This window comes from Eschrichtius robustus, chromosome 10 (assembly GCF_028021215.1).
Source record: "Eschrichtius robustus isolate mEscRob2 chromosome 10, mEscRob2.pri, whole genome shotgun sequence".
In the NCBI taxonomy this organism is placed as follows: Eukaryota; Metazoa; Chordata; class Mammalia; order Artiodactyla; family Eschrichtiidae; genus Eschrichtius; species Eschrichtius robustus.
In genome coordinates this window covers 111,373,407-111,397,447 of record NC_090833.1, presented here as the reverse complement: position 1 = coordinate 111,397,447, position 24,041 = coordinate 111,373,407, and the positions used below count along the sequence as shown (strand labels likewise).

Here is a 24,041-nt window from a genome sequence, read left to right as displayed (position 1 = left end):
CAAAGAAGGACACTACATAATGATCAAGAGATCGATCCAAGAAGAAGATATAACAATTGTAAATACTTATGCACCCAACATAGGAGCACCTCAATACATAAGGCAAATAGTAACAGCCATAAAAGGGGAAATCAACAGTAACACAATCATAGTAGGGGACTTTAACACTCCACTTTCACCAATGGACAGATCATCCAAAATGAAAATAAATAAGGAAACACAAGCTTTAAATGATACATTAAACAAGATGGACTTATTTGATATTTATAGGACATTCCATCCAAAAACAACAGAATGCACTTTCTTCTCAAGTGCTCATGGAACATTCTCCAGGATAGATCATATCTTGGGTCACAAATCAAGCCTTGGTAAATTTAAGAAAATTGATATCCTATCAAGTATCTTTTCCGACCACAACGCTATGAGACTAGATATCAATTACAGGAAAAAATCTGTAAAAAAATACAAGCACATGGAGGCTAAACAATACACTACTTAATAAACAAGAGATCACTGAAGAAATTAAAGAGGAAATCAAAAATTACCTAGACACAAATGACAATGAAAACACAACGACCCAAAACCTATGGGATGCAGCAAAAGCAGTTCTAAGAGGGAAGTTTATAGCAATACAATCCTACCTTAAGAAACAAGAAACATCTCAAATAAACAATCTAACCTTACACCTAAAGCAATTAGAGAAAGAAGAACAAAAAAACCCCAAAGTTAGCAGAAGGAAAGAAATCAAAAAGATCAGATCAGAAATAAATGAAAAAGAAATGAAGGAAACAATAGCAAAGATCAATAAAACTAAAAGCTGGTTCTTTGAGAAGATAAACAAAATTGATAAACCATTAGCCAGACTCATCAAGAAAAAAAGGGAGAAGACTCAAATCAGTAGAATTAGAAATGAAAAAGGAGAAGTAACCACTGACACTGCAGAAATACAAACGATCATGAGAGATTACTACAAGCAACTCTATGCCAATAAAATGGACAACCTGGAAAAAATGGACAGATTCTTAGAAATGCACAAACTGCCGAGGCTGAACCAGGAAGAAAGAGAAAATATGAACAGACCAATCACAAGCACTGAAATTGAAACTGTGATCAAAAATCTTCCAACAAACAAAAGCCCAGGACCAGATGGCTTCACAGGCGAATTCTATCAAACATTTAGAGAAGAGCTAACACCTATCCTTCTCAAACACTTCCAAAATATAGCAGAGGGAGGAACACTCCCAAACTGATTCCATGAGGCCACCATCACCCTGATACCAAAACCAGACAAAGATGTCACAAAGAAAGAAAACTACAGGCCAATATCACTAATGAACATAGATGCAAAAATCCTCAACAAAATACTAGCAAACAGAATCCAACAGCACATTAAAAGGATCATACACCATGATCAAGTGGGGTTTACCCCAGGAATGCAAGGATTCTTCAATATACACAAATCAATCAATGTGATACACCATATTAACAAATTGAAGGAGAAAAACCACATGATCATCTCAATCAATGCAGAGAAAGCCTTCAACAAAATTCAACACCCACTTATGATAAAAGCCCTGCAGAAAGTAGGCATAGAGGGAACTTTCCTCAACATAATAAAGGCCATATATGACAAACCCACAGCCAACATCGTCTTCAATGGTGAAAAACTGAAACCATTTCCACTAAGATCAGGAACAAGACAAGGTTGCCCACTCTCACCACTATTATTCAACATAGTTTTGGAAGTTTTAGCCACGGCAATCAGAGAAGAAAAAGAAATAAAAGGAATCCAAATTGGAAAAGAAGAAGTAAAGCTGTCACTGTTTGCAGATGACATGATACTATACATAGAGAATCCTAAAGATGCTACCAGAAAACTACTAGAGCTAATCAATGAATTTGGTAAAGTAGCAGGATACAAAATTAATGCACAGAAATCTCTAGCATTCCTATACACTAATGATGAAAAATCTGAAAGTGAAATGAAGAAAACACTCCCATTTACCATTGCAACAAAAAGAATAAAATTTCTAGGAATAAACATACCTAAGGAGCCAAAAGACCTGTATGCAGAAAATTTTAAGACACTGATGAAAGAAATTAAAGATGATACAAATAGATGGAGAGATATACCATGTTCTTGGATTGGAAGAATCAACATTGTGAAAATGACTCTACTACCCAAAGCAATCGACAGATTCAATGCAATCCCTATCAAACTACCACTGGCATTTTTCACAGAACTAGAACAAAAAATTTCACAATTTGTATGGAAACACAAAAGACCCCAAATAGCCGAAGCAATCTTGAGAAAGAAAAACGGAGCTGGAGCAATCAGGCTCCCTGACTTCAGACTATACTACAAAGCTACAGTAATCAAGACAGTATGGTACTGGCACAAAAACAGAAATATAGATCAATGGAACAGGATGGAAAGCCCAGAGATAAACCCACACACATATGGTCACCTTATCTTTGATAAAGGAGGCAAGCATATACAGTGGAGAAAAGACAGCCTCTTCAATAAGTGGTGCTGGGAAAACTGGACAGGTACATGTAAAAGTATGAAATTAGAACACTCCCTAACACCACACACAAAAATAAACTCAAAATGGATTAAAGACCTAAATGTAAGGCCAGACACTACCAAACTCTTAGAGGAAAACATAGGCAGAACACTCTATGACATAAATCACAGCAAGATCCTTTTTGACCCAATTCCTAGAGAAATGGAAATAAAAACAAAAATAAACAAATGGGACCTAATGAAACTTCAAAGCTTTTGCACAGCAAAGGAAACCATAAACAAGACAAAAAGACAACCCTCAGAATGGGAGAAAATATTTGCAAATGAAGCAACTGACAAAGGATTACTCTCCAAAATTTACAAGCAGCTCATGCAGCTCAATATCAAAAAAACAAACAACCCAATCCAAAAATGGGCAGAAGACCTAAACAGACATTTCTCCAAAGAAGATATACAGATTGCCAACAAACACATGACACAATAAATGCTGGAGAGGGTGCGGAGAAAAGGGAACCCTCTTGCACTGCTGGTGGGAATGTAAATCGATACAGCGACTATGGAGAACAGTATGGAGGTTCCTTAAAAAACTAAAAATAGAACTACCATATGACCCAGCAATCCTACTACTGGGCATATACCCTGAGAAAACCATAATTCAAAAAGAGTCATGTACCACAATGTTCATTGCAGCTCTATTTACAATAGGCAGGACATGGAAGCAACCAAAGTGTCCACTGACAGATGAATGGATAAAGAAGATGTGGCACATATATACAATGGAATATTACTCAGCCATAAAAAGAAACGAAATTGAGTTATTTGTAGTGAGGTGGATGGACTTAGAGTCTGTCATACAGAGTGAAGTAAGTCAGAAAGAGAAAAACAAATACCATATGCTAACACATATATATGGAATCTAAAAAAAAAAAAAAAAAAGGTCACGAGGAACCTAGGGGCAAGATGGGAATAAAGACACAGACTACTAGAGAATGGACTTGAGGATGCAGGGAGGGGGAAGGGTAAGCTGTGACAAAGTGAGAGAGTGGCATGGACATATATACACTACCAAAGGTAAACTAGATAGCTAGTGGGAAGCAGCCACATAGCACAGGGAGATGAGCTCAGTGCTTTGTGACCACCTAGATGGGTGGGATAGGGAGGGTGGGAGGGAGGGAGATGCAAGAGGGAAGAGATATGGGAACATATGTATATGTATAACCGATTCACTTTGTTGTAAAGCAGAAACTAACACACCATTGTAAAGCAATTATACTCCAATAAAGATGTTAAAAAAATAAAATAAAGTGTCAGCCAGAGATTCAGGGTTATTTACAGAATCAAGGTTCCCCTCCTCTGGCTCTCTGGTTCCCCAAGCCCTTCCCCTGGTTCCTCCCACCAGAGAGAAAGTGGGCTTTTCACCAGAATGTTAGCTGTCCTATACCATCAATGCCATAACTTCACTGACCTCAGGACAAGGCCTGCAAAATAGGAAATGCACTCTGTCATTCACTTCCTCTAATTTTGACTCCCCTCTAAAATATGCTGATTTCTGTTCACTTACCAGAGCCTCCAAGTAATAGTTTTCTGTATTTTATTTATAGTTTGTCATTGTATATCTGCAGGAGGTCTTGTCAGATAGAAGATACTCAACCATTACCTTATCATCATCTTTGTTGTATATAATTTCTGAAGTAGTAAGATTGAGGGAGTACAGATATATTATATACGTGTATTTCAGCAAAGTATCTGAAATAATATTTCATGATATCCTAGAATAAAAGCTTGTTAAAAGGGGAGGAACTCTTAAAGATCATTTGTCCAATACTTTCACCGTGTAGACTTGGAAACTGAGTCCCAGAAAGTCAATCAGCCAACATATCTGGTATGCAACATAAGATATCTTGATAGCTAGTTTTAGTTCTCTGTCTTCTCAATACCATACATCTCTTTTGGATATAATAGAGAAAAAGGGACTGGCTAATACTATTTAGTAAGTTTTTTAGATGGTCAAAGAACCTTACTCAACGAATACTGATTAAGTGATATATGTCTACCTGGCAGAGGATTCCAATGATATATAGAAGGCCTTATTGTCCTTTTGTCCTATCCTGCATAAATGCACACATTCCTATATTCATTCACTCATCAAATATCTACTGCTTGCCAATCATGTGCTAAGAATACAGTAGATACCCTGAGAAAACCATAATTCAAAAAGAGTCATGTACCACAATGTTCATTGCAGCTCTATTTACAATAGCCAGGACATGGAAGCAACCTAAGTGTCCACTGACAGATGAATGGATAAAGAAGATGTGGCACATATATACAATGGAATATTACTCAGCCATAAAAAGAAACGAAATTGAGTTATTTGTAGTGAGGTGGATGGACTTAGAGTCTGTCATACAGAGTGAAGTAAGTCAGAAAGAGAAAAACAAATACTGTGTGCTAACACATATATATGGAATCTAAAAAAAAAAATGGTTCTGAGGAACCTAGGGGCAGGACAGGAATAAAGACTCAGACGTAGAGAATGGACTTGAGGACACAGGGAGGGGGAAGGGTAAGCTGGGACGAAGTGAGAGAGTGGCATGGACTTATATATACTACCAAATGTAAACTAGATAGCTAGTGGGAAGCAGCCGCATAGCACAGGGAGATCAGCTCAGTGCTTTGTGACCACCTAGAGGGGTGGGATAGGGAGGGGTAGGAGGGAGATGCAAGAGGGAGGAGATATGGGGATACACGTATATGTACAGTTGATTCACTTTGTTATAAAGCAAAAACTAACACACCATTGTAAAGCAATTATACTCCAATAAAGATGTTAAAAAAAAAGAATACAGTAGAGAATAAGAATGACATGTATGTTTCCCACCATCCTAAAGTTTATATTCTAGCAGCTTGTATCCTAGACCAGAAGAAAGAGAATAAACAAACAATGAATAAGAAGCTTTCACATTAGTGACCCCCTCCTACTTGAAGCTCGCTCTTCCCTTGGCTTTTTCCTCCACTCATCCCTTACATGGTTCATCCTTGGCCCCCTACTTACTTTAGATGCTTTCCCTCAGTAATATCAACTTCTCCCCATGGTTCCCACAATGTATACATTGATTACGCTCAATATTTCATTTTTAACACAGATCTCTCATATAAGCTCTAAACTATCTCTTGTACATATTCAATGACATGTGCCACACAGGCCCTTTGAATTTGCCATCCCCAAAACTGAACTCAGCTCATTCCCTGTCAAACACATTTCTCTTTCTGTCTTTCCCATGTCAATGGTAAAACCTAGATGCCATTGCCTGTTCTACCTCTCACATCCAGGGAGTGGGTCACCAACTCCTTTTAATTCCACTTGCTGACTCCTTCTGCACTATAACCTCTCTGCTACTGGTCCAACCATCTTCTTTACATGATTACAGCATCCTCTTAAGCAGTTTCTCAGCATTTTGCAACAGAAATGACTTTCTATAACACAGATCTAATAATTTCATTTCCCCTGGGCCTTGTGGAAATTTTGTCAGCACTTATTTTATTGTATTCAATTACGTAGATAATTATTAGACTTTGAACAATTAGAAGGAAGAGACCATGCTTTGCTTATCTAAAATTTCCATAATCTAGCAATAGTAAGTAAATACCTCAAATCAAGGCATTAAAGATGTTCTCATTAAATTTGTGGATTACAAAATTTGCAGGAATATAAAACAGAAATTCAAATATACAAATTACTTAAATAATTAGCTAACCCCAAAAGGAAATGCCTACGAGGAAAACAGTGTTGAATATAAGAAAGAATGAATGGACAAACAAACAAAAAGGCAAGGAGGATCCCTTAATAACACATGTATAAGGATGAAGGAATTTTAGTTTATTTCGTTAGTAATTTAATTCTGAAAAAGGCCAATGCAACTTTGGGCTACAGTAAAGTATCAGTAATAGTTCCAATCTACGCTAAATGTTATGGGTACCACATTTTAAGAGAATCAATGACAAACTGAAGGCCTTGCTGAGGAAAGCAGCCAAGACAGGGTGGGGCCCTGAGTTCAGTATTATGGGAAAAGGCTGAAATAAATACTGATATTTAATCTGTAGAAGAGAAAACTTAATGGGGACATAAAAGTTATTAACTTGAAGAACAATTCATAGTAGAGGAATAAGACAACCTGAAAAACACAAGGCAACATCAGAAACATGGGGTCTAAGAACAGGGGAACTTCAGCTTGGTATTAGGACTGTTCCCATCTGGGACGTTACTGTGTGATTTTGCAAATTCTCTTGCACTAGAGATTTCAAGCAGAAGCTGAACAACCACATCATGGATGTGTTAGCACAGAGGATTTCTGCACAGAATCGGAGACTGATCTGAATGTTGGCTTGTTGAATGTAGACTTAGACTGGTTCACTTATGGCACCTAACTACAACATAAATCATGAGCAAGTCATTTATACAGACGTTTTTGGATAACCAAAGAAAATCATCCAGACATCTCCCTTACAGATCAAATTCTGAGTGCCATTTTCCACCTAGGAAGTAACTAAGGATTCCTCTAAGGTAGCTGTTAGCTTAGTAGTTAATGGATACGAAAGAAAAGCATCATGCATTTGAGAATGTTTACGATGCAGTTTTTAATGCTATAAAGACCCTGAATATAAATATAAATACAGGTAGTTATCCACAAACTATATAAAAATGCTCCATACACAAGAATGTAAAATTCCCCTTCCTTTCTCACTTTGCTGCTATGGACATCTTTGTTCTTTAAATTACATGGCACCCTGGTCCCTACTTCTTGATCTTCCTAGGACCCATTTACAGAGGTATGTTGGAAAAAGAAAAGTAGTTAAAAAAAAAAAAAAAAAAAAAAAAAAAAATTTTTTTGAAGACCAACAGCATCTATTTATTGGACAATTGCAGCTTCTTTCCTAATGAGATACAGCCCATTCCTTTTTTCGGGTATTTGTACATTTCAGCCAGTTAGGGGAGAAGGGAACGGAACACTCAATGACAGACACAGATGTTTCTTTTTTGGTGAAAGCAAAAAACCTTTATAAACAACATCCCACTCATAAGTAAAAGTGGGATAGAAAAAACTTGATTGTTTTTAATCTGGCATTTATGTATATCTTCTCATTTCATATGTACAGTTTATTTGGGTACTATTACCATCCACTGGCAGAATACTTAACAGTAAAAGCAAGTATCAGGATGGAAAAAGTATTAACAAAAGCTAAGAAAAAAATGGCTTCAGGAGGGTGGGCAGCAGTAGAAGCAGAAAGTGTGCAGGAAGGTCCTGCCAATCTTCCAATCTTCCAGAAAGAACACGTGGATCTAGTACACTGGTCTTAGTAACCCAAATTATAAAATCACAAAAATCTTGCCACAAAAACAAATCGATACATGGTTCTCTAGTGCTCTCCTAGATACACAGTGGGTTCAACAGACTTTTGGGAGATGGCTCAGAACCTAATTACTGTATATAAAGCTGTTTCTAGGAAGACACTTTTAAAACACCCCCAAATTAAAACATGTCAGGACTATCTTTATGAAGATCTTAATGTTTTATCAGTAAATCCACTAGAAGAAAAATTACTTAAGCTGCAGCACTGGGAACAAATTATACAAATCTCTGAATGGCAAAGGCTGCAGCACTAATAGCTAATAGATACTTCTTTTAGGCATGGATAAGTCAACTGCACCTTATTACTCGTCAAAAGGAAGTGATCATTTTCACAAGTAAAGTGCTGGGTTATTTCTCATTACCCATAGCTCTCTCAAAAGTTACTCACAGCTGAAGAGTAGAGTTCAAACTCTTGCTCAGGAAGGAAAGAATGCCAGCCATCTTCTATCACTTCAAACATGGGCCGGTAAAAGAAAGGGTACATCAGAGTGATGGAGTCCAGGGTAGATAATGCCTAGAGGAAAAAAGAAATAAAGAAAGAAAATTGGAACATATCACAATTTTAAACACTTCCTAATTGCCAAATTGGTATTAAATATGGCCTAATAATGATGGACACCCAATATATTTCTCTAACATGGTATTTATCACTAGACACAATTATACCTTACTGAGGCTAATTACCATGCTTTCAGCCTCTAACAAAGTTTCTGGCACATAACATACACTCAATTAGCATTTGCTGAATGAACAAAAGAACAAAACAATGTGCACACCTACTCAGGAGAAAAATGAAAAAACTCCTTCTTGAGACCATTTAATAAGCCCTAATAAAAAGGTCCAAATATTTCTGGGGACCAGAGAACAGGTTTTGGTTAGTCAGTAAGGCCTTGGCTCAAAATCCAGTTATGAACTATATATAAACATATGTAAATTATTTAAAATCAGTGTGTGTTAGCAATTGTAAAAAACCTTAGTAGCCAAAGAGTCCAAAGGGAGTCAGACTGCTGGACTCAAATTCCAGATGCCAATGCAAGAGTGTTTAAGTAATGTAACCACTCTACACCTCACTTTCCTTAGCTGTAAAATAGAAGAAATAACCTCATAGGTCTACCTCACAGTACCTACCTCTTAGGGCTGATGGGAGCATTAAGAGAGAAAATGTATGTAACAGGGCTAGAACAGTGCCTGGCACATAATAAACTCTAAAATAATTTTACCTGTTACATGCTCCACATAGCTTCCATCGATGTGAAATTTCCTCCCTTCCTAGAGTGATATGGTCAGGTATCCTCATACCTTTATGCTACACTGACCCAAAACCGGGGCAATAACTCGTGGTCCCAAAATGAGCATATTGCCATCTGAAGCACTTGAATTCTGGTGACAACACCAGGAAAACCTGACTAGATGGAGGAACTGAGAAACGGATCACCTGGCAGTTTCATCCTTCTGACAGGGGAGTTTTAGAAGCATTTCTATGAGTGGAAAAAAAAGGCACCAAAATCAATTAGCATAATTCAAACTGCAGTAATTTTGGAGACACTCAGCTGGAGGGGGGAAGAGGGCCCAACATCATGCTAACATCCCCTAGCTCTCAGAATATAGCTACCTCCTTTTAGGTCACAGAAAGATCAGGTCAGTAGAACCTTTATTTTATTTTATTTATTTAATTTTTAAATTTTATTATTTAAAAGATATTCTTCGCAATATTAAAAAAAATTTTTTTCCAGCTTTACTGCGGTATAAATTGGCAGTTTTATTAAACTGTAAGATATTTCAAATGTACAAAGTGATGATGTGATACACATGCACATCGCGAAAGGGTTTTCCCCCATCGAGTTAATTAACACATCCATCACCTCACATATTTACCTTCTGTTGTTGTTTATGAAAACATCTAAGTTCTACTCTCTTAGCAAACTTCACTTACATAATACAGTGTTATCAACTATAGTCCATGTTATGCATTAGATTCTCAAACCTTATGTCATAAATAAACATCTGTAACTTTTACCAACCTCTCCCTATTTCACCTACCTCCAGCCCCTGGAAACCACTTTTCTACTCCCTGTTTCTATGTTTGCTTTTTTTTATTTTTTAGATTCCACATATAAGTGATACCATGCAGTATTTGTCTTCCTCTGTCTGGCTTACTTCACTTAACACAACGCCCTCCAGTTTCATCCATGTTGTTGCAAATGGCAGGACTGCTTTCTTTTTTAAGGCTGAATAATATTCCATTGTGTGTGTGTGTGTGTGTGTGTGTGTGTCTGATTTTCCTTATTCATTCATCCATCAACAGACACTTGGGTTGTTTCTATACCTTGGCTATTATGAATAATGCTGCAGTGAACATGGGAGTACGGATATCTCTTTAAGACAATGATTTTATTTCCTTTGGATATATACCGAGAAGTGGGATTGCTGGATCATATGGTAGTTCTATTTTTAATTTCTTGAGGAACCTCCATACTGTATTCCATAGTGATTGGTACAACCATTATTTTAAATGCACGTCAGCAACCACTCTGGCAGGCAATAAGCACTCAGGCTCAGACTTGTCGTGATTACATTTCATGTCACTAGAGACAGAACTTTTCCTTTAAACACATTAATGCTCAAAGAACTGAAGTCATTTCAACCCTAAAAGGCCACTGAAACTATACAGAAAATAAGATTCATCTGACTTCCTGCTACAATTTAGAAAACCAAGCACTTGCCAGTTATTCTTCCAATGGGATTCTATTTATGGCAACAGAATATATTTGGGTATATGGATTTTGATAACAAAGAATAGTTCAACTGTGCTTTATAAGAAATGCACTTATTACTACCAAATTATGTCAGGAAGTATAGAATAAGGGAGCGAAACTGGATGCCAGGAAAAGGCTAGAGGCCAAGTACACGATGTGTATTTACTATGCTGTTAAAACAATCAACAGAGCATTCATTTTCTAAGGTCAAATTACTTACCGCTTCTTTTCAGCCTTAAGGGCTTCTACATAATCAGTCAGTTTCTACATAATCAGTCAGTTTCTACAGAGCTTTAGGTAATATGTGTAGCTAAATAAACAACTGATTAGTGTCAGATGCCAAGAAGTTAAGTAAATGCAATCAGCAAGTGGGGTAATAGGCTTTTTGCCCTGTTTCTTCACCGCAGGCAACTTCACTAACACCCACCAGCTATCTTACAAGTTATAAAAGGGATAAGAAAAAAAAATGTGGACGGGACAGTGAAAATCCAACCCCACAACGGAAAAAAAAAACACATGCTCAACTGAAGTGGGTGAGTGGCATTCCCCAGCCCAAATAGCAGGACAGCATTTCCCTTTAACAGCCTAGAAGCCACAGTGCGTTTCTCACTCATGTCAGCAAATTCAGCCAAATCAACATTACTGTGTTATTTCCAAATGATGAAAATGTAAGACAAACAGTTCAGCTCATCTTCTCATTTCCTTAAGTAAAATTTAGCAAAAGCAGAAAGAAAAATGCTACATGCCATTTTCTCAGTACCACAACGGTGGTTCCTCTATTTCTCTATTTTTGTTTAAAAGCCAAATGAGATCCTACAGATTTAAGCCTTTCTGCTCCCTTTAACAGTTAAGCCAATAGCATTTATTTTGCATACAAAGCCCAGATCAGTCACTCAAAGACAGAAGGAAAAAAAAATCAGTGTGTCTCTATAATTACCTAGAAAATACTGTAAACATAAAGTTAATTGCTATAATTTAGTGGCAATGATTTAAAATAAAGCAACTTAAAATCTGAGGGTATAGCAAAATAGTTGGTTAAAATGGGAAAGAAAACACTGTGAGCTCTTCAATTTAAAGATTAAATTATTTGGGCTTCCCTGGTGGCGCAGTGGTTGAGAGTCTGCCTGCCAATGCAGGAGACACGGGTTCGAGCCCTGGTCTGGGAAGATCCCACATGCCGCGGAGCAACTAGGCCTGCGAGCCACAACTACTGAGCCTGCGCGTCTGGAGCCTGTGCTCCGCAAAAAGAGAGGCCGCGATAGTGAGAGGCCCACGCACCGCGATGAAGAGCAGCCCCCACTTGCCACAACTAGAGAAAGCCCTCGCACAGAAACGAAGACCCAACACAGCCATAAATAAATAAATAAATAAATAAATAATTTTTAAAAAAGATTAAATTATCCAAGTAAAATTTCTATTATTTGTAATCTGAACAGATATTCAATATCATTTCTGTAAATATAAAACAAATACATCCTGTCTTAAGCAAACATAATATATGGAAATTCAGATTTACTAAAAACAAAAGACTACAATCATTGTTGATAATTACTTGCTTTACAAAAGAAATAACGTTTTTAAGAAGTATCAGCATTTATATACACACAATGGAATATTATTCAGCCTTAAAAGGGAAGGAATTCCTGTCACATGCTACAACATCGATAAACCCAGAAGAATAAGCAGCATTAAAAACTGCTGTTAAGTCAATGAAATCTTTTTACATTCCTGTAACAATGACTCAGGGTGAGGCTCTTCCACTCAGTCTTCAATATTTGAGTCACACAACATGACTAAGTATCTAAAAAAAACATATAGGGGCAGGACAGGAATAAAGACTCAGACGTAGAGAATGGACTTGAGGACACGGGAAGGGGGAAGAGTAAGCCGGGACGAAGTGAGAGAGTGGCATGGACTTATATATACTACCAAATGTAAAATAGATAGCTAGTGGGAAGCAGCCGCATAGCACAGGGAGATCAGCTCGGTGCTATGTGACCGACCACCTGAGGGGTGGGATAGGGAGGGTGGGAGGGAGACGCAAGAGGGAGGAGTTGTATATGTATATGTATACAGTTGTATATGTATAGCTGATTCACTTTGTTATAAAGCAGAAACTAAGACACCATTGTAAAGCAATTATACTGCAATAAAGATGTTAAAAAAAAAAAACCATAAGAGCTACAGTGAAGCAGAAAATAAGGTTCCTTTTAATGATTATTTATTTTCATCACATTTTGCTTCCAAAATACTTACCTCAATGGAACTGGCTATATTCAAACATTCCTCCATTCCAGGAATATCCAACTGAATAATTCGAAAATCCTTACATTTTATGATGATGGTACCCAGTGGTCCCACAAACCTATAAAAAAAATTATAAATTATGCTTAGGGACCTATATACTCCCAACTCAAAGTATATGATTATTTCTTTAAAAAGAGGAGGTTAGTTATAATCACCTTCTATACAGGCAGACCTTCTTTTATTGCACTTCACTTTATTGAGCATCGCAGATATTGCGTTTTTTAAAGGTTGAATGTTTGTGGCAACCCTGTGTCCAGCAAGTCTATCGGCGCCATTTTTCCAACAGCATTTGCTCACTTCATCTCTCTGCATCACATTTTGGTAATTCTTACAATATTTCAAACTTTATTATTATTATTGTTGTTATTGTTATTATATTTGTTATGGTGATCTGTGATCAATGATCTTTGATGTTGCTATTTTAATTGTTTTGGGGCACCAGTAACCATGCCCATATACTACAGTGAACTTAATTGATAAATGTGTGTCCTCTGACTGCCCCACCAACTGCCGTTTCCCCATCTCTCTCCCTCTCCTCAGGCCTCCCTATTCCCTTAGACACAAAAATATTTAAATTAAGCCAATTAATAACTCTATAATGCCCTCTAAGAGCTCAAGTAAAAGGAAGAGTCACACATCTTACTTTAACATCAAAAGCTAGAAAGGATTAAGCTTAGTGAGGAAGGCATGTCAGAAGTCGAGACAGGCCAAAAGTTATACCTCTTATGACAAATAGGTAGCAAGGTGTGAATGCAAAGGAAAAGTCCTTGAAGGAAATTAAAAGTGCTACTCCAGTGAACACATGAATGATAAGAAAGCAGAACAGCCTAATTGCTGATATGAAGAAAGTTTTAGTGGTCTGGATAGAAGATCAACCAGCCACAACATTCCCGTAAATCAAAGCCTAATCCAGAGCAAGGCCCTAACTCTAATTCTCTGAAGGCAGAGAGAGGCAAGGAAGCTATAAAAGAAAAGTCTGAAGCTAGCAGAAGTCGGTTCATGAGATTTAAGGAAAGAAGGCATCTCCATAACATAAAAGTAAAAGCAAAGCAGCAAGAGCTGATGTAGAAGAAGCAGCAAGTTATCCAGGAGATCTAGCTAAGATAATTCATGAAGGTAGCTGCACTAAACAACAGATTTTCAAGGTAGACAAAGCCTTATACTGGAAGGAGAGGCCATCTGAGGACTTCCGTAGCTAGAGAGGAGAAGTCAGTGCCTGGCTTCAAAGATTCTAAGGACAGACGGACCCTCTTGTTAGGGGATAGTGTGGCTGGTGACTTTAGGTTGAAACCAGTGCTCATATACCATTCCCAAACTCCTAGGGCCCTTAAGAATTATGTTAAATATACTCTGCCTGTGCTCTATAAATGGAACAACAAAGCCTGGATGACAGCACATCTGTTTACAACGTGGTTTACTAAGTATTTTAAGCTCACTGTTGAGACCTATTGTTCAGAAAGATTCCTTTCAAAATATTACTGCTCATTGACAATGCACCTGATCACCCATTATCTGATGGAGACGTACAATGAATGACATTAATATTTGTTTTCATGCCTGTTAACACAATGCCCATTCTGCAGACCATGGATCAAGGAGTAATTTTGACTTTCAAATCTTATTATTTAATAAATATATTTCAGGGACTTCCCTGGTGGCACGGTGGTTAAGAATCCGCCTGCCAATGCAGGGGACATGGGTTCAAGCCCTGGTCTGGGAAGATCCCACATGCTGCGGAGCAACTAAGCTCATGCGCCACAACTACTGAGCCTGCGCTCTAGAGCCCACGAGCCACAACTACTGAAGCCCACATGCCTAGAGCCCGTGCTCCGCAACGAGAAGCCACTGCAATGAGAAGCCCACGCACCACAACAAAGAGTAGCCCCCACTCGCCACAACTAGAGAAAGCCCACGAGCAGCAACAAAGACCCAACGCAGCCAAAAATTATTAATTAATTTTTTTAAAAAAGAAATAGATTTCATAAGGCTATAGCTGCAATACATAGTGATTCTTCTGATAGAACGGGGCAAAGTAAATTGAAAACTTTCTGCAAAGGATTCACCATTCTAGATGCCATTAAGAATATCTCTGATTCATGGGAAGAGGTCAAAATATTAACATTAACAGGAGTTTGGAAGAAGTTGATTCCAACCCTCAAGGATAATGTTGAGGGGTTCAAGACTTCAGTGGAGGAAGTCACTGCAGATGTGGTGGAAATAGCAAGAGAACTAGAATTAGAAGTGGAGCCTGAAGGTGTGAATGAACTGCTGTAGTCTCATGATAAAACTTTAATGGATAAGGAGTTGAACAAAGTGTTTTCTTGAAATGGAATCTACACCTGATGAAGACTGTTGAAATGACATCAAAGGATTTAGACTATTACATAAACTTAGTTGATAAAGCAGCAAGAGGGTTTGAAAGGATTCACTCTGATTTTGAAAAAAGTCCTACTGTGGGAAAAATGCTATCAACAGCATTGCATGCTACAGAGAAACTGTTCTTGAAAGGAAAGAATCAATGTGGCAAACTTCACTGCTGTCTTATTTTAAGAAATTTTCACAGCCACCTCAACCTTCAGCACCCATCACCCTGATCAGTCAGCATTCATCAGCACTGAGGCAAGACCCTCCACCAGCAAAAAGATTACAACTCACTGAAGGCTCAGATGATGATTAGCATTTTTTAGCAATAAAGTATTTTTAAATTAAGGTATGTACACTGCTTTTTTAGATATAATGCTACTGCACATTTAATAAACTACAGTATAGTGTATAATAACTTTTACATGCATTGGGAAACCAAAAAATTCATGTGACTTGCTTTATTGTCATATCAGCTTTACTGAGGCGGTCTGGAACTAAACCTGCAATACCTCCGCCTTGTGCCTGTATTCAACTTTCTTCTCCCCTAGTAATCTAATTAAGGAAGAATCAAGTCTGCATCATTAAAATGTGAGCCACAAATAATTTTAAATATATGTATTTAAAATTTTTTTCAAATATATAAAGTAATTCATGCTGGCCAATTCATTTAATGGAGATTATTAGGGGCCTTACTTCAAATAATAGGAACAACAGATCTGTAATTAATGTATTAAGTGTTTGTGTAGAGATATTTCCAAAGCATAGAAAAACAGTTCATTTCAGATTTTACTTACTTCCAAACTTACAGCAGTTGATTTGAAAAATAAGTATCTTTTTTTCAGTCTTTAAAACTTATTAACTTGCAATATCTATTCTAAGTCAAGGAAAACTTCAGAGTAAATGCCACGTGTAATCATAAATTTCGTATCAGTAAGTTTTGAACAAATTTAATTTTACCTTAGTTGGGATTTTTGTCTTCCTTTTCTTGTTTTTTTTTTTTGTCTGCACTTGTTGATAGTTCTGATTTTTCTTTTGCTTTGCCACTGACTGCCCCAATTCTTTCCCATTAATACTTCTGAGTATTCCCTAAATTAAGAATTCTTATATTGATCTAAAGCAGATAATTTTATTTATACTGTGCCTAGCTTAGGAAAACAACTCCTACAGCTACTCTTCCCAAATTCTACTTCAACTGTAAATACCCCCATGCCCAACATCACTGCACTGTGAATTTGGATAAGCAAAAATTATCAACATGGGTCAAATCCTAGCAAAGAAAATTCCACCAGATATCCACTACTAAACAACACAGTGGAATGCCTCTTATGAAATGTATTTTGAAAACTCATACTCTTGGCACTTCCACTTCTGGCAAAGGTGGAATAACAGGGACCAGATTTACCCTCCTACCTGAAACAACCAAAATAACTGGGCAAAATATAAGGAAAGACTGTTTTCAAGACACTGAACATCAGACAACAAAGAACAGAGCTCTCTGGGAGATGGGTGAGTCCAGTGACTGCCCCAATTTACTGTTTTGAGATTTTCCAAGTTATAGTGAAGGGAGAGGAAAACTGGGTGGGGTTGATAGTCTGAGGAGACCACCTATATTAGGAAAGAAGGAAATTAATGAAGAAAATTTGGGTCTCAAACTAGTGACCTCAGATTCCACTATACTAGAAATAGAACAGCAAGTTAAATCCAAAGCAGAGAAAATTAAATAATAAAGATAAAAAGAAAAAAAAATAATGAAATAAGAGAAGATTCTAGGGAAAAATGAAAGCAAAAATGATTGTTTCAAAAGATCAATAGAAGTGATAAAATTCTAGGCAGACTGATCAGGAATAAAGAAAGTCACAATTTACCAATGTCAGAAATGAGAGAGGTTACAATCACTACAGACTCCACAGACATTAAAAAATAATAAGGGAATATTAGAAACAATTTTATCCCAATAAATTCAACAAGGTAAATGATATGGACAAATTCCTCAGAAGACACAAACTAGTAAAGATCATTCAAGAATAAATAACCTGGTTAGATCTATATTTACTAAATAAACTGAAATTTTCAATAAAATCTTCCCCACAAAGAAAACTCCAGTCCTGGGTGGCTTCACTGATGAATTCTATAAAACATTTAAGGAAAAAATACTATCAAGTCAAGACACACTCTTCCAAAAAACTGAGAAGAGGCAATTACTTCTCAATTCACACCTAAAGTCCAGCATTTCCCAAATACAAAACCCAAAAATATCACAAGAAAACTACAGACGAATATCCCTCATAGACACAGATGTAAAATTTCTAAACAAAACGTTAGCATATTAAATCCAACAATATATAAAAAGGATAATGTACCACGAGCAAATGGGGTTTATCCCAAAAATGCAAGGGTGGTTTAACAAAGTAATTTACCATATTAACAAGCTGAAAAAGAAAAACAATATGCTCATCTCAAGAGACATAGAAAAAGCATTTGACAAAATCCAACAGCTATTCATGATTTTAAAATGAAACAAAACAACCCAACTCTCAGCAAACTAGGAACAGAAGTGAACTTCTTCCACCTGATAAGAGCATTAACAAAAACAAAAAAACCAAAAAACTCTACCACTAATAGCATACTTAATGAGAAAGACTGAATGCTTTCTCACTAAGATCAGGAATAATACAAGGATGTTCCCTCTCACCACTTCTGTTCAACATTGTACTGGACTTCCCTGGTGGCGCAGTGGTTAAGAATCTGCCTGCCAATGCAGGGGAAATGGGTTCGAGCCCTGGTCCAGGAAGATCCCACATGCTGCAGAGCAACTCAGCCCATGCGCCACAACTACTGAGCCTGCGCTCTAGAGCCCGTGAGCCACAACTACTAAGCCCGTGCACCACAACTACCGAAGCCCACGTGCCTAGAACCCATGCTCCGCAACGAGAGAAGCCACCACAATGAGAAGCCCGCGCACCGCAACGAAGAGTAGCCCCCACTTGCCGCAACTAGAGAAAACCCATGCACAGCAACGAAGACAGAATGCGGCCAAAAATAAAATAAATAAAAAAATTTTTTAAATGATTAATACAAACAGGTAATTGGAAACTGAAATTTGAAAAATATCACTTGAAATAGCATAAAAAACTATGAAATACATAGAGGAAATTCTGACAAAAGATGTGAAAGACCTGTGAGTGAAAACTATAACACACTGCTGAAAGAAATTTGAGACCCAAATAAGATAAATGGAGAGAGAGATTTGTTCATAAGTCAGAAGACTCAATATTATGATATCCTATGTTAATTCTCATCAAGTTCATTTATCAGCAGGTTCACCACAATTCTCACGACAGGCCTTTCTCAAAAAGAAATTGACAAGCTGATTCTAAAATTCATATGGAGGAATTCCCTGGCGGTCCAGTAGTTAGGACGCTGTACTTTCACGGACGAGGGTGCGGGTTCAATCCCTGGTCGGGGAAGATCTTGCAAGCTGCATGGTATGGCCAAAAATGAATTTTTAAAATTCATATGGAAATGCATATGACCTCAAATAACCAAAACAACTTGGAATAATAACAAAATCAGACAGCTAACACTATATAATTTAAAGACTTAATATAAAAATAAAGACTGTGGCAGCAATGGCATCAAATAGATCAATGGAATAGAGAAGAAAGTCTAGAAATACATTCACTTACATATGGACAAAGGTGTGCAAAGACAATTCATTGAAGAAAGGGCAGACTTTTCAAGAAATGGTGCTACAATGATCAGATGTCTATATGAAAAAAAGAATTTGTATCTATACATGAACCATATACAAAACCAACTAAAAATGGATCATATATCTAAACCTAAAACTATAAAACTTCTAGAAGAAAACATGGGAGGAAATCTTTGTGACCTTTGGTTAGGCAAAGATTTCTTAGATATCACAACCCCAGTCTATAAAAGAGCTAATAAACTGTATGTCTTCAGAATTTTAAATGTTTGCTCTCTGAAAGACACAGTTAAAGAGAATAAAAAGACAAGCCACAGACTGAGAGAAAACACTCGCAAATCTTATATTTGATAAAAGACTTGTATCAGAATATACTTAGAAAAAAAAAACCCTCAAAACTCAATAAGGGAAAGGATTCTGGAAGATAGTGGAATCAGAAGCATTAGGAATCTGTCTTCCCACCTAGATAACAATTGCACTGGCAGAATCTCTTTGCTGTACCTATTTTGGAACTCTGATGTCTATTAAAGGCTTGCAACTTCTAGGGAAAGACTTGGATAATAAATTGCAGTTAATTTTGGATAAATTCAGCTCTTAGCAAAACAGCAGCTACCCATTCCCCACCCCAACCCAAGTGGCAGGCAGCTCTGTATATGTTCTTAGAGCAGCTTGCACACAGCTTACAGGAGCCAGGGTGGGCAGAAGGGACCCTGTCCTCCAAATATCAGGGATCTGTGCTGTGATTGTTGATTGCTGATTCCGATCACAGAGGTGCAAAGAGGCAGGCAGCCATTGCTGCAATTCCTCCCACTGTTGCAAGCTGCCCCCAGCCCCCAATCAGTGACTTTCAGTGGATTTAGAGGGTCAGCTCTCTTCCCACTCCCCTTCATTTTTCACTTTTCCCCTTTCAGGAACCAGACATTAAAGATGAGGACATCTGAAAACAACTGTATATCTAGGAAAATTAGGAGGTGACTGTGGCTGCACATACCCAGGCTCAGAAAAGACCTAAGAAAGCCTTAAGTTTACACCTCAGGCTGATCCTTGGCATAGACATCCTACAGCAGTCAAAAAAACAAAAATAATAAACAAAAGAAACACCCCAAAACAGCAAACCCTGGGGAGGAGGGAGAATCTGTTTTCCAGAGTTACCACATTATTAGATCTAAACATCCAGTGTTGAGCAAAGGAAAAAAAAAAAAATCACAAGGCAGAGAAATTATCAGGAAAGCATGGCCCATTCAAAAGGTAAAAAATAAATAAACAGAAACTGTCCCTGAAAAAGATTTGATGGAAGATGATATCTTAGACAAAGTCTTTAACAGTCTTAAAGATGCTCAAAGAACTAAAGGAAGATATGGAGAAAGTCAAGAATATAATGTGTGAACAAAACAGAAATATCAATAAAGAGATAGAAAACCTAAAAAAAAAAAAAAAAAGAAATTCTGGAGCTGAAAAGTATAAGAACTGGAATCAAAAATTCACAAGAGGGATTCAAAAGCAGATTCTCAGCAAGCAGAAGAAAGAATCAGCAAACTTGAAGACAGGACAATGGAAATGATCAAGTCTGAGAAACAGAAAGAAAAAAAGATTAAAGAAAAGTGACCTGTGAGGCACCAACAAGCAGACCAACACACACACAGTGGGAGTCCCAGAACCAGAAGAGAGAAAGAAAAGGGCAGAGAGGATATTTGAGAAAATAATGGCTGAAAATTTCCCAAATTTGATGAAAGACGTGACTATAAACATCCAAAAACCTCAATGAACTCCGAGTAAGATTAACTCAAAGAGACCCACACCAGGAACTCAAAAACTTTGGAGCTAGAAGACAGTGGGCTGATACATTCAAAGTGCTAAAAGGAAAAACTGTCAACTAAAAATCTGGTATCAAGGGCTTCCCTGGTGGCGCAGTGGTTAAGAGTCTGCCTGCCAGTGCGGGGGACACAGGTTCGAGCCCTGGTCTGGGAAGATCCCACATGCCGTGGAGCAATTAAGCCCGTGTGCCACAATTACTGAGCCTGCGTGTCTGGAGCCTGTGCTCCGCAACGGGAGAGGCCGCGACAGTGAGAGGCCCACGCGCCGTGATGAAGAGTGGCCCCCACTCGCCACAACTGGAGAAAGCCCTCGCACAGAAACGAAGACCCAACACAGCCAAAAATAAATAATAAATAAATAAATAAATAAATTTATTAAAAAATCTGTTATCAAGCAAAACTGTCCTTCAAAAGTGAGGGAGAAATTAGAACATTCCCAGATAAACAAAAGCTGTGGGAGCTTGTGAGCACTAGATGTGCTCTGCAAGAAATACTCATGGGAATCCTGCAAGGTGAAATGAAAGGACACTAGACAGTAATTTGAAGCTGAATGAAGAAATAAAGATCTCAAAAAGGTAAAAAAAAGGCAATTATAAAAGCTAGTATTGGGACTTCCCTGGTGGTGCAGTGGTAAGAATCCACCTGCCAATGCAGGGGACATGGGTTCGAACCCTGGTCTGGGAAGATCCCACATGCCACGGAGCAACTAGGCCCGTGTGCCACAACTACTGAGCCTGTGCTCTAGAGCTTGCGAGCCACAACTACTGAGCCCGCGTGCCACAACTACTGAAGCCCACACACCTAGGGCCCATGCTCTGCAACAAAGAGAAACCACCGCAATGAAAAGCCCACACAACGCAATGAAGAGTAGCCCCCACTCGCCACAACTAGATAAAGCCCACATGCAGCAACGAAGACCCAACACAGCCAAAAATAAATAAATAAATAGTTTTTTAAAAAAGCTAGTATTATTGTAACAATGGTTTGTAAACGCACATTTTATTTTCTACATGATTTAAGAGACTAACACATTTAAAAGAATTATTAGATTATGTTTTCAGGCCCAAATACATAAAAATGTAATTTTATGACATCAATGGAAAGCAGTGGGGACAAAGCTATAAAGGAGTAGAGTTTTTGTATGTTTTTGAAGTTAAGCTGGTATAAATTCAAATTAGAGTATTATAACTTTAGGATGTTAAATTTAATCCCCATGGTAACCACAAAGAAAACAGCTACAGAATATACACAACAGTAAATGAGAAAAAATTTTAAACATTTCATTATAATAAAATCAACTATGTGCAAAAGAAGACAATAATGAAGGAAATGAGAGACAGAAAAGCTTTAAGGCATATAGAGAACAAACAGCACAATGACAGAAGTAAGTCCCTCCTTACCAATAATTACTTTAAATGTAAACGGATTAAACTGTCAAAGGATAGACACTGGCAGAATGGATAAAAACATATGATCCAACTATAGTCTGTCTCACAAGAGACTCACTTGAGATCCAAAGACACAAACAAGTTGAAATTGAAGGGATGGAGGAAAAAGATATTCCAAGCAAATAGTAACCAAAAGACAGCAAGGAAGTCTTTACTAGTATTAGACAAAATAGTCTATAAATAAAAAATGGTTATGAGAGACAAAGGACATTATCTATTAATAAAAGCTTCAACACAGCAAGAAGGTGTAACAATTATAAACATTTACACATCTAATGACAATCAAAATATTTGAAGCAAAATCTGACAGAAGTGAAAGGAGAAATAGACAGTTCTACAATAATAGTCGGAGACTTTAATACCCCACCAGATAGATATACATATGGAAACAGAGGACTTAATACAATAAACTAACTAGACCTAACAGACATAAACACTCTACCCAACAACAATAGGATACACGTTCTTCTCAAGTGCGCATGGAACAATTTTCAGGATAGACCGTATGTTAGGCCACAAATCAAGTCTCAACAGATTTTAAAAGACAGATATAGAGACCTCCCTGGCAGTCCAGTGGTTAAGACTCTGAGCTTCCACTGCAGGGGGTATGGGTTCGATCCCTGGTGTGGGAACTAAGATCCCGCATACCGCTAGATGCAGCCAAAAAAAAAAAAAGATACCATACAAAGTATCTTCTCTGACCACATGGGATGAAATTAGAAATCAGTAACAAAAGTAAAATTGAGAAATTCACCAAATTATGGAAATTAATACACTTTTAAACAACCAATGGATCAAAGAAGAAATCACAAGGGAAATTATAAAACACAGACAAAAAAATGAAAACAAAAACTTGACATTACAAAACTTATAGGGCACAGCAAAAGCTGTATATATTATATATACATATATATAAAATCACCTGATATATGATAAATCAGTCAAGGATGGGTTGTTAGATGATGGTTTTAGGAAAACTGGCTTGCTACATGAAGAAAAACAAGGTTGGATTCTTATCACACTTGAAACAAAGGTAGAATCCAAATGAATTAAAGACCTAAAAATGAAGGGTAAAACTATAAAGCTAATACAGAAGAAAATGTAGAATATCCTAGTAATTTTGGGATAAGGAAGGACTTCTTAAGACTTAAAAAGCACAAACCATAAAGTATCGATGAATTTTGTACTAAAATTAGGACTTCTGTTCCACAAAGGGCACCACACAAGAGTTAACAAATGGGTGAGAGATATGGAGAAGATATCTGCAATGTCTAAGCGAAGAATGAATACCTAGAGTATATAAGGAACTGGTGCCAAAAAAAAAAAAAAACCCAGAAAAAGAAACACCAAGGAAATTCACAGGCAATCCACAGAAAGGGAAAAAAATTTTAATGATTTGCTAACAAATCATTGCCCTTCTACAATCCATTTTCTGCCAGCCACCAGAATCATCATCTAGAAGTCTACCGATTGCTACTTCCACACTTTCAACTCTCCAAGGCTTCCCATGAAAACCATCCCCATGGCGCAACAGGCTCTACACCATCTGGCCCCTGCTTATCCCTCCAACCACGTTTCTGCCGTCTCCTTAGTCCACCTAGCTTCTACCCCGTGCTCACTGCCCTCCTGCCACACCTGCCTCTTTGTTCTTCCTCCTACATGCCAGGCATGGTCTTGTCTCAAGTCTCTGCCTTTGCATTCCCTT

The 24,041-nt window shown here is 37.5% G+C and overlaps 1 protein-coding gene across 2 annotated transcripts in view; it reads right to left on the bottom strand.

Annotated features, from left to right (window-relative positions):
* MTMR9 (myotubularin related protein 9) overlaps positions 1-24,041 on the bottom strand; it is an 80,858-nt gene that overhangs the window by 54,782 nt on the left and 2,035 nt on the right. For both annotated transcript variants that reach the window (XM_068552101.1, XM_068552102.1), the window contains exons 2-3: positions 12,951-13,059; positions 8,327-8,452 (exon numbers count right to left, since the gene is read on the bottom strand). In XM_068552101.1, coding sequence (XP_068408202.1) covers positions 8,327-8,452; positions 12,951-13,059 — 235 coding nt within the window. The remainder of the gene's footprint in view (positions 1-8,326; positions 8,453-12,950; positions 13,060-24,041) is intronic.